General features: G+C 53.2%; 1 protein-coding gene across 1 annotated transcript in view; it reads left to right on the top strand.

Moving 5' to 3' along the window:
• Positions 1 to 3904: 3904 nt before the first annotated feature.
• Positions 3905 to 11086, top strand: part of TBX21 (T-box transcription factor 21) — a 34211-nt gene continuing 27029 nt past the window's right edge. Inside the window, exon 1 of the mRNA XM_073325689.2 lies at positions 3905 to 4488. Within this exon, the coding sequence (XP_073181790.1) occupies positions 3905 to 4488 (584 nt within the window). The remainder of the gene's footprint in view (positions 4489 to 11086) is intronic.

Raw genomic sequence — 11086 nt, 5'->3', positions numbered from 1 at the left:
CAGTCCTAGCTCAAGGACTACAGGATCATGGCCCCAAACCACAGATTTATGGGGGGCAAAAGCAGAAACAAAAATAAAAGAACTGAAAATATTGTAAAACAAAAAGAAAAGGAGGACTTGTGGCACATTAGAGACTAACCAATTTATTTGAGCATGAGCTTTCGTGAGCTACAGCTCACTTCATGGGATGCATACCGTATTTCTGTAGCTCACGAAAGCTTAGGCTCAAATAAATGTGTTCATCTTTAAGGTGCCACAAGTCCTCCTGTTCTTTTTGCGGATACAGACTAACTCGGCTGCTGCTCTGAAATTGTAAAACAAGCAACTCTCCCCCTGCCTATGCTTTTTAAAGCAAGTTCTTTTTCTATCCTGGCATTTTTTACCCCCTCCTTGGAAAAATACTATTTAAAGATCGTGCAAAGTAACAAAACTTTTATTGGATGCAAATTACCCTGCAACTCTAGAGCATGGTCCCACAAACGCTACAAATGTGTTGCCAGTAGCTTTATTCATGCCAATAAGCCCACTGAAGTCAGTGAAGTGTGCTGATTTACTTGCATGCATAAAATGGGCCTATTACGCTGACTGATACTGTCTCATTGTACTCCCCCGTGGGTCTGTATCCACCTGTTGTCTCTTGTCTAATACTTCGATTGTAAGTTCGTCGGAGCAGGGACAATCTTTTTGCTTTGTGTTTGTACAGCGCCTGGCATCACACGGCCCAGATCCATAACTGGGGTTCCTTGGCAGTATGACAAAACAAATATATAATACATGTTTTCAGTGTCTTAAGTTTGGATCCCAGGCCTCTAAAATCCCTGGAAAATCCAACACCCTCCCTCACCTCTTTATCATGACCATCATCTTTATTACAGGGGGTATTACTATTTAATGAGATTTATTTTTGCTATTCTCTTGATGCAGGGCTTAGATTGAGCTGTTTCATTTGCAAAGGGTGAAACTGACCACGGGTTCAGTTGAACAAGTTGGGACTCTGAATACTGCTCCATCCACATGGCTGAGTTGTCTCCATTGCCCACATCCCCCATTTCCTCTTTCCCCTGGACTCCCCTCAATGATGGTTCCTCCAGGGAACCTGGATCCTCTGACTCCAGTTCCACTGACCATGATAACAGGGCTAGTATTTGGCCATACAACATCCTGGCACCTCTTTGAAGATACTATCTTCTTCCCCAGCATCTATCTTTCACTTAAAAAAAAAAAGTCTCAAGCTGTCATAGTTGCAAAGGAAACCTCAGCTGTGACCCATGAGTAACCGCTGCCAAGACATCTATGCAAGCCTGCAGAGAGCCAGGGCCAGTAGCTTGGAGAGAGGCTAACTCCCCCATTCATCTCAAGGAGGAGTTAACTGGGGTGATCATTTCAATGTTAGCAGTGTTATCTATTTCGTGGAAAAGGAGAGGGAGGGTCACAGAACAGCCCAATCTGCTGGGTGGGATATTGAGGTCTCAAGCGGTGACGTTTGGGGATACCCCCCACTCAGGAAGGAACCCTTGGGGGGGGGAGAGCTCAGTGGTTTGAGCATTGGCCTGCTAAACCCAGGGTAGTGAGTTCAATCCTTGAGGGGGCCATTTAGGGATGGGGGGCAAAAATTGGGGGTTGGTCATGCTTTGAGCAGGGGGTTGGACTAGGTGAAGCTCCTGAGGTCCCTTCCAACCCTGAGATTCTGTGATTCCATGAACCAAATGCAACAAGCCAAAAGTGCTACCCCATCATATTTCAAACCTCTACAGTGAGCAGTGTCTCATTTTGGTGACTCGTGGGTGCAGTTTATTTTTGGGGAGGAGCTTGGAAGACACCTTTCCCCTCCCCCAGCTCAGCCCCACAGACTGGGGGGTGATTATCCTAGGGGAACAATTGGGTCCTGATCCTGCAATCAGATCCATGCAAATGTGGGGTCTGTGAAGCAACTAGAGCTCGGCACAGGTGCTCAGCACCCTGAAATAAGCAAACAAGGCCCTGATCCGACAAATATTTCTGCAGTTGCTTAACTTTCCACACAGGACTGACATCAACTTGCCGGCATAAAGTAAAGCATGGGCGTAAGTGTTTGCAGGGTTGGAGCCATGGGCTGGGATTTCCAAAATGAGGTGCCCAATTCCAATGAGATTTGGGGGCCTACCTCTGTTAGACTGTCTGCACTACAGACAGCATAGCTATGTTAGGCAAGATATCCCACTGGCCGAGCTTGCAAAGGGCTTCCAATCAACAGGAAGGCATTTCTCCGTCCGTCTGTGACATGTTAACTTTTGAATGCTACAGCCAATCATTTGCAAAATTTCAGAGGATGTTCTAAGCATTAATGGGCAGGACCTTTTGAGGGTGGGGAGATCGGAAAACCAAAAGAGGGAAAATGGGGGGAGCAAACTGATGATTATAAACATGTGCCCATCTCACTCTGAAGCAAGTGAAATAACAACGGCTAAACAGCATAGCCCTGATTATAGAATCAAACCCAAACCTGGTGCAGCTGCAGTGGACTGACCCCTTACTAAGTGACAGTCTGACCCTGCAACCATGAGCGTGATTCCGCTGGCTTCGTGGGGACCAGAGGCTGCTCAAGACAATCTGCTGCCCTGGGCAAAACTCCACCTCCCCCGCAGGCTTAAAGCCGCAGATTGGCCCCAGCCGCCCACTCCTCATGATGGAGGGGTGGACGGGCCAAATTTTAGTGATTGGCCTAGCTGCCCTGCCATGATGGAGGAGGGGGAGAGGCAGCTGGGCCAAATCTGCAGCCTTAGGCAGCTGCCTAGTTGGCGTGCAAGACAAGGTGGGTGAGGCCTCGCTGACATCCTGGGACCATCCCAGCTACAACAACGCTGCCTAGGGAGGTGGTGAACCTCCTTCCAAAGCCCTGGCTGGGATGATTTAAGTTGGGGATTGGTCCTGCTTTGCGGCGGGGGTGTGTGTGTGTGTGTTGGACTAGATCACCTCCTGAGGTCCCTTCCAACACCCTGATCTTCTGTGCTACTTAAAGTGAAGCACATGCATCTGTGCTGGCAGGATCGTGGCCCTAAGTTCGCCTTTTATAGACTATCAGGGTCCCCAATCCCCAACTCCCCAGATGCCCCCCCCTCAAGGATTGAACTCAGAACCCTGGGTTTAGCAGGCCAATGCTCAAACCACTGAGCTATCCCTGCCCCCCCCCCCCCCCCCCGCTGGCCAGTGTCCTTTTCTCCCCCCCCATCTCAACTCCCTCTTCAGAATGGGAGTCGCCTGTAGCTTTAAAGAGGGAAGGGAACGAATCTCTGGCACCCCCTCCCCCTCCAAGGGGGGCGTGGCCAGCAGGCAGCAGGAGGCGGAGCCTCGCCGCCCCAGTGGCTCGGCTGCTTTTTATAAGAGGGAGCTTTGAGCGGCTCTCGGAGGCAGAGGATGGGGCAGGTGGAGTGATAGAGCGGGGCAGACCAGGCAGCTCCCAGGAGTGGGGGGAAATCCCCCCCCTCCCCCTTCGCGTTGCCCTTGGAAAGAGAAGAGGTGTGAGGGGGGGGCCCTCCCCCCGCCCCCTGGAAGCGAGCGGGTCCTGCCTGGGATCTTTAGTTAGGAGGATTTTGTGCAAACCGACCTGGGGGCGGGAGGGGGGTGGGTTTCCTTCTGCCTTTGCTCCTGGCGTGTCCGGCCCGGCGATGGAGCCCCGGGGCTGCGTGTGAAGCCGACTCAGCCGCCGCTGAAGTGGGGCTGGGACCTGTGGGGCGAGCGCTGCAAAGATTTTTTTTTGGGGGGGGGGGGAGGTCTCTCTCTCTTTTTTTTTTTTTTCCTCCCCCTCTTTGCACAACCCTGATGAGTTGCTGAGGGAGGGGAGGGGGCTGATCTCCCCCCCACCCACCCACCCACGCGCACACCTACCTCCCCTGCCCACTCCCACCCCGCCTCGCTTGGCAAGTCGATGGGAGCCCTGGACCCAGCCTCCGGAGCCAGCAGCCCCGCGCTCACCATGCTGAATGGGACCCAGAGCCAAAGTTTTGCCAAGGAGCCGCTGGATCTGCAGGGGCCCAAGGAGCCGGGCGAGCTGAAGATGGGCTTGCAGGAGCGGTTCTACTTCCCCGACGCCCCGGCTCCGGAGGGCTGCCCGCTGAGCCTGCCCTACGGCGCCCCGACGGTCCCCGGGGGCTTCGGGGTGAGCAGCCCGGCCACCGCCCGGGCGGCCACCGGCCGCTTCCTGAGCCCGGCCCTGAACAGCTGCGCCGCCTACGGACCCCAGCCGCCGCCCGCCGCCGCCCAGCCGGGCAGCCACGGCTTCGCGCTGCCTCCCGGCGAGCTCTACCCGGGCGGCGGCGAGCTCTACCCGAGCCCGGCGGCGGGGGAAGGCTGCTACCCGGGCGCGGTGCAGCACGTGTTCCCCCGGGGCCCGCTCTACCCGGTGCCGGGCTACCAGCTCTCCGGCAAGGTCCAGGTGATGCTCAACAACTACCCGCTCTGGGCCAAGTTCCATAAGCACCAGACCGAGATGATCATCACCAAGCAGGGCAGGTAAGGGGGGGGTCTGGGCCCCTCCGGACTGGGTGGGTGGGTGAGGGGGGGGGAGAACTGGGCTTGGTACAGACGGAGGGGGGACGGGTACCCCCCTACAAGGGCGGCGGGGGGGGGAGTCTGATGGAGTAGTGGGGGGGTGGGGAGATTGGGACTCCCCCCAAATCTAGTGGCGGGGGCGGGGAAGACCTGGAGCCCCCGCATCGCCTCCCCCTAATGCGGTCCCATTTCTAGCTCCCCCATCCAAGTCCTAAAACTTCCCTGAAGAGAGCCAGAGCTCCCCGATCCCCGCCGTGCGCCCCTCACCTCCCTGCCCGAGTGGGACACCGGGCGAAGGGGGTGTAGGGCGCGGGTCCCGGGGCGGGGGTCTGGCTCGCTGGGGGTCTGCAAAAGACGGGTGCCGGGAGTTGTCTTCGGCGCTCTCGGCTCTTTGACAGCGGCCGGCGGCCAGGGCGTAACGCGCCCCCGCAGGGACAGCAGCGGGGCCCCAGGGCCGGATCTCAGCCCCTCCGGTGCAAAGCCGGGGTCTTGCGCTGTGTTTGTACAGCGCCGGGCAGGATGGCCTCCTGGGCTCTGAGTCTCATAGTTACTAGAGTAACGCGAGTAATAAGCGAAGTGCCTGGGGGTTGCTCTGTGTTTTCACTGGTGTAACTGAGACCAAACTCTGGCCCTGACAAGGGTGTGTAGAATTACTTTGATCTTCCACACACACTGGCTTTCTCTCCCTAATCGCTTGTCTTTCTGCCAGTGAGGGCTCCAAGCCAACTGCTGTCCGCCTGGCCATCTGAGCAGGTCTCCCGCCTCACATCCTGTATTTCTGCTTGGGTGCCCAGCAGGTCTCAGCCGCTGGTGCCCGCTGGACACTCTCGGGCCAGGGACTCTCAGGGTCTTTGGGGGCCTGGTGCCAAGTCTGCCCAAGAGTGGCTGGGCAGGTTCTGAACCTCTGGACTGTGGCAGGCTCGCTCAGATAGCGTGCCAGCTAGTTCAACAAGCCGAGAGAAACCGTTTGAATCGGTGCCAGGGGGTCCCCAGGCAGTACGGGGTGAGGGTCACAGGAATCCAGGGTCTTAGTGGACAGTAAAATCATATCCTCCTTTCCCAGGCTTATCAGCTCGAAATGGACCTTTAATGATCACGATGATGACAACCTAGGGCCCAGGGCTCTGGTGGCGTAACTCCTCTGACTTCAATGGCCTCAGGCCAGCAGGGAATCGAACCCTGAAGTACCAGGAAGTGGCTTAATGAATGCCCGCCTTTGGCCCAGTCATCTCCAAGCCCTGGACAAACGTCCCACCTCAGCAGCCCCCACCATGTCATAGACTCCCCCACACTGCAGATGGGGACGCTTTGCCCCATCTGCCTGCCCCTGAAGCCCAGGGGCCAGAGAGCCTCTGATTTCATGTAATACAGCCCTGCCATGAGTGCAGGGGACGGGACTAGATGGCCTCTGGAGGTCCCTTCCAGTCCTACTGTTCTGATTCAGCGGGTGTAGGGCCTGTAAGGTGTCAGGCTTGTTTCACCTCGGGCTGTCTGTGCTTACAACGCCATCGCCGATCACAGCCTGCCTGTGTTACTTCTGCAGGGAAGAGGTACTACAAAATCAGGGCCTAGTCCTGGAAGGTGTTCAGCACTCTCAGCTTGGGGCCTGGGAGCGGTGTTGCATTTGTTCTTTAAGCGGCAGTCTGCTTCTTAGGAGACAGTCCTATTTCAGTGTCAGTTTAACAGGCGGACACACACATGCTGGACCAGATTTCCCCCCCTGGCTGGTGTCAATTGGCCGAGCTCCATCGACTACTCTCTGGCCATGCCGATTTGCACCAGCGGGGGATCTGGCCCCTTCTTTTTAACCTAACCTGCCTCCCTTTTAGGTGCTTTCTCGCGTCCTCTGCCGGGGTTAATGCATTTTATAAGATGCTTTTTAATAACTTCTTAAAAGCTGGAGCTGCCCCTGCAAATCAAGGCAAAACAGAGCTTTGGAAATGGCTAAAACGCAGACCTGATTTGGTGGATTTGGCTGCTGCTGTGATGGGGCATCTCCTTTCCACCCAGGAGGTCTCTGCACCTATCAGCTTTTTCTTTTTCTTTGGCCCAGACAGACGGTGTCACTTTGATGCCCAAACCAACCTGCTTAATGTGTTGAAAGTCTAAACGTGTTAAGGCCGGTTCATTTCCCACGCAGGCTTCCAGGCCTACGATCCTGTGGAGCATGCCCTCTGCGAAGCACTCAGGGCGATTCAGTTACATACCATCACTATCAAGGGAAGGGGAAGGAAAAAAGAGAAATACCAACCCGATATATCCAAAAGCACCAGGAGCTAGAAAAACCCTGGCTAGTACTCTCTCAATTCCTTTCTCTGCCTGCAAACCCCAGTGACTCGGCTCCTCTGGAAATTTAAATTCAGATTGGGGGTGGAACATATTTGATAGGTTTTCAGCATCTGAGATTTTTTTTTTCCACTGCTGGGGTCATATAGAAACCTACTAAAATATCACCAGAAGAAATAGCTTCCTCTTTCCCCTGAACCCAGAAGTAAACCCCTTCCAAACAAGTTTTAACTGCACATTGGATGCATTCACGTAGTTAATTCCATCCCTCTGAGCCTTTCACTAAATCGAGTATGATGAGTTAAATTAATCTGTTGCTGTGGGGTGTTTAAACAAACACTGCCCAGAGGTGGCTGCATTCCAGAGGGGCTTAAAATGATTCACATGTAGAGAGGGCCCAGTCCTGCTGCCCTGGCACTAGATTGGAGTCTTGCCATTGACTTCAGTGGGAGCAGAATTGCGGCACCTAGTCTGTGAAGCTGGTTGGTTTTAATAGTGCTTTGAGATCCTTCTTCTGTAACAGTGCTGTGTGAATGTGTAGACCAGGATTTTCGAAAGTAGCTAAAGATTGTGTGCCTCACTTGCAACCCCTGAAAGGGGGCTTCATTCTCTCGGAGCCGGGGTTGGCTCCGTGCTGACTGAAAGTCAGGCCCCTTTCATCTGGATACTGCCAAATTGAGATCCACCCAAAACTGGGCTGATTGCAATCTGAATAGCAAAGAATCAGGTTCCATTGGGGTTTTAGAGTGAAGGGAAGCCCATTACCTCCCCAGCGCTGTGAATTTTGGGGAGGAAGAGAGGGATCTGCTGGGTGTTCCATGACTCACTCAGCTAGGCTTGAATTTGTGGGGTTGCCTGTGGATCCAACCTGAGTGTCCCATGGCTGCTCCTTGAAATCAGCTGTTGCCCAAATACAACCATGAAACAAGTCTGGCTGGGCATGGAGTGTGGCTGTCTTTTAATGCAGACTTCTGCCGAGGCAGGTCATGCCCTTACGAGAAAGAGCTACAGTATTCTGTGCTCATGGTCTGATGTTGACTAAGACCTCTGAGTTTGGGGTAACTTCTGGAGGGAGAGGGGGAGTGTGTGTGTGTGTGTGTGTGTGTGTGTGTGTGTGTGTGTGTGTGTGTGTGTGTGTGTGTATATATATCTGTGCTCACGCTGAATTGGGGTGCTTAACAGTTAGCTCCTTCCCTTTTGGAAGATACTTAAATCCTCTCCGAATGGCCCACAGGAAGTGTGTGTGTGTTGGAAGGTGAAAGCTCTGGAGCAGCTGCTCCCCATTGGCAGCAGGTGCTGTGGGAAATCATTTGGACCCATCTGTCTCTTGCTCACACACACACTACAGTTCGAGGGGCTGATCTGGCATCTGCTGGAGCCATGGTTTCATTGGACATGGATCAGGTCCAGATGTTTAGATGCCTGTTGAAATCAGCGAGAGTTAGGTGCCTAAATACCTTTGAGGGAACCGGGCCTCTGTCCCAAACCCGGCTCCTTGGAGCGTCGCCACTGTGGGTTGACCCATCGCTGCAGTAATTTTCTTTTCAACAGGCGTCTGGGGCAAATCTGGTGCCGGACCCATCCCTCCACAGGGCGTGAGACAGTCCCTGTTACTTCTATAGTGTGCTCTACTCCGTGAGAACACGACTGCAATCTGACAGCCAAAGCTGGAGACCCCTTCCTTAGTTTTATTTGCTGTGGGCTTGTCTAAACTGGGAAAACTTGTGTTGACGTAACTCCCTGGAGGCGGGGCACCAGCGCAGCTCCCCTAATGTGCTGGTGCAAAACGGCGCTCGCACTGGTAAGTTCACCAGGGCGGGTTGCACTGGAGTAAGCACCAACTTGCACGGATGCACGGGCCCGGTGCAAAGTAAATCCAAAGATCGACTGGCCCTGAGGCTAAACTCTCCTTGGAGTCGATGGACCTGATTCACTCCCCGGTGTAAAATGAGGCACAAACGCCACTGAAGTCAGGCGGGCTTGCCCGGTGCAATGTTACTCTGCAAAGAGCTTTTCTTTCCCTTGTTGGTATTAGCGGGGTGGCGGGGGGAGGTGAGCAGCAGCGTCTGATTTTGATGATCCCTCCCTGACTCTTCTGTCTCTTGCACGGCCGTGGTTATTGTGGCTCTGCGCCCTTTCATCAGCTCAGACTCAGCGGCAGGCTTTTCATTGGGAGACAAGTCGACTCAGGAAATCAGCAGCCCACCTGCCGCCCCTCCACGGCGGGGTTTTTTTAACCAAAGGGAGCAAGCGGGGCTGTGTTCTGTGGTGTGCTCAGGAGGTAGAAAAGGGGCTGGGGGGCGGGAGGTTGGGGTTCAGCAAACCAATTAACGATCAAACTTAGCTGTTGTGAAGCTGGTCCATTATGAGAGAAGTCCTCTTAGCACTGCGGTGGGGACAGTAGACTCATCCCCATTTTACAGACCAGGAAGTTCGTGCTGTCCCAACCAGACAGGGACTCAGCAGACCTAGGATTAGAACCCTGGACTATCCCCTTCTAAAGCTCATTCCTTCAGCAGGCAATGTGGCAGGAGGATGCTTTGCAGAGCAGGAAAATCAGAAAGTCAGCTGGTGCAAATTTTACACCCATTGGCTGCTGCCCCCACTGGGAACCTGACACACACACACACACCCCCACAAGGCTCTGTGGCTCTGTGTTTGTAAATAAGGCCTCGCTTGGGAGTCCCACCTCAGCACCAGGCCACTGATTTCCACACGCTTGCACCCGCCCCTCTATCCTAGACCCTTCCACCCAAATCACTAGGACATTCCTGTTAACAGGGCAGATTCAGAGGCAAGGCCTATGTGTGGGTGGCTAAGGTGCTCTTAGATTTCCTTAGACTGACTGATATGCAAGGCAGGCTAGAGGACTCTGACTCCCTCTGGACAGACTTACTCACTTCTGAAGTTGGCCCGAAATATCCTTCCACCAGAGCACCTACATAATCTTCCACTCGCACCCACTTACCTCCATGTTCCCTGTGTCACTGCTTCACGACTCATCACCGCCCCGGATCCTTCCATCTCCTATCCTTAGCAGCGAGCCATGGCCCTCACCCCAGCCCACTCCTCCCACTTCTGTGTCAGAACCACACTCCTGTGGTCTCCACCTTGTGCTTAGCATAGCAGTATGATAGCGTGGTGCAAGGCTAGGGAATGTATGAGCAAGTAACAATGTATTGCAACCTAGACAGAGCCCCTCCCCACCCCCCCCTGCCTTTCAGGAATCGTGTTTATTACAGAAGTAACAGCGATAAGCCACCTCCTTTCCTAAGAAAGCACTTTCAAAGTAAACCCAAACTTCCCAGTACAATTTAGCTTGACCTTTACCAAAAGCTATGCATCAGGTCCTCATCCGTATGTCAGGTCTGGCCTACAAATTAGATCAACTCAGCTAAGCCGCTCAGGGAGCTGGGTCTAGGTTACAATACATTGTTACTTGCTCATACATTCCCTAGCCTTGTACCACGCTGAGACAATCGAAGTGTCCATGTAGACTGCACTAGATCGATGGAAGAATGCTTCAGTTGACCTAGCTACTGCCTCTCGGGGAGGTGGATTACCCACACTGCTGGGAGAATCCCTCCCATCTCCTGTCGGCATAGGTCATGTGCCGCTGTGGCCTTTTAAGTGTAGACAAGCCCTCAGAGTAGACCCATCGCCCCCATGGTGTTGGGCTGTCAATTTTTAAGCAGAATTCCCTACCAAAGTCAAAGCAGGAATGTTCTGCTTAGAGAGACCCCCATCAACTCAAACCAGTCCATTTAAATAAAATAATTTAAGTGATTTCAGAGCCTACCCCTACCCTGGAGTCCCCCTACCGTATTTTACAATCATGTTTTCTTGTGCATAGGTAGAGAGGGAGGGGGAGAGAGAGATTTTCTTTCCCCTGTAGTGTGTAAAGACTCACCAACAATCAGGGGAAATTGACTCTACAGGGGAAAACTATGAAATTGACTATAACAGAGGAAATGGTGAAACTGACAAGACACAGAGGGCTGTCAAATGCACAAAGTAAACAATGTAGAAAAACATATAGAAAAATGTGTTTTGGTTTTTTCCCCCTCTCCACTTCCTCTCATTAACCTCATCAACCTTAGGTGTTGCTTGTAACAATATTAGTTTGTTTTTAAATCTGATGTTAGAGAGACAAGGTGAGGGAGGGTAATATCTTTTATTGGACCAACTTCCACTGGTGGAAGAGACACACTTCTCAGCTCCACAGAGATGCAGCTCTTCTTCAGCTCTACGAATCTTGAAAGCTTGTCCTTCT

Source organism: Lepidochelys kempii, chromosome 27, assembly GCF_965140285.1.
Source record: "Lepidochelys kempii isolate rLepKem1 chromosome 27, rLepKem1.hap1, whole genome shotgun sequence".
Lineage (NCBI taxonomy): Eukaryota > Metazoa > Chordata > Testudines > Cheloniidae > Lepidochelys > Lepidochelys kempii.
Note: the sequence above shows the minus strand (reverse complement) of the source record. Positions and strands in the feature narration are given on the sequence as shown.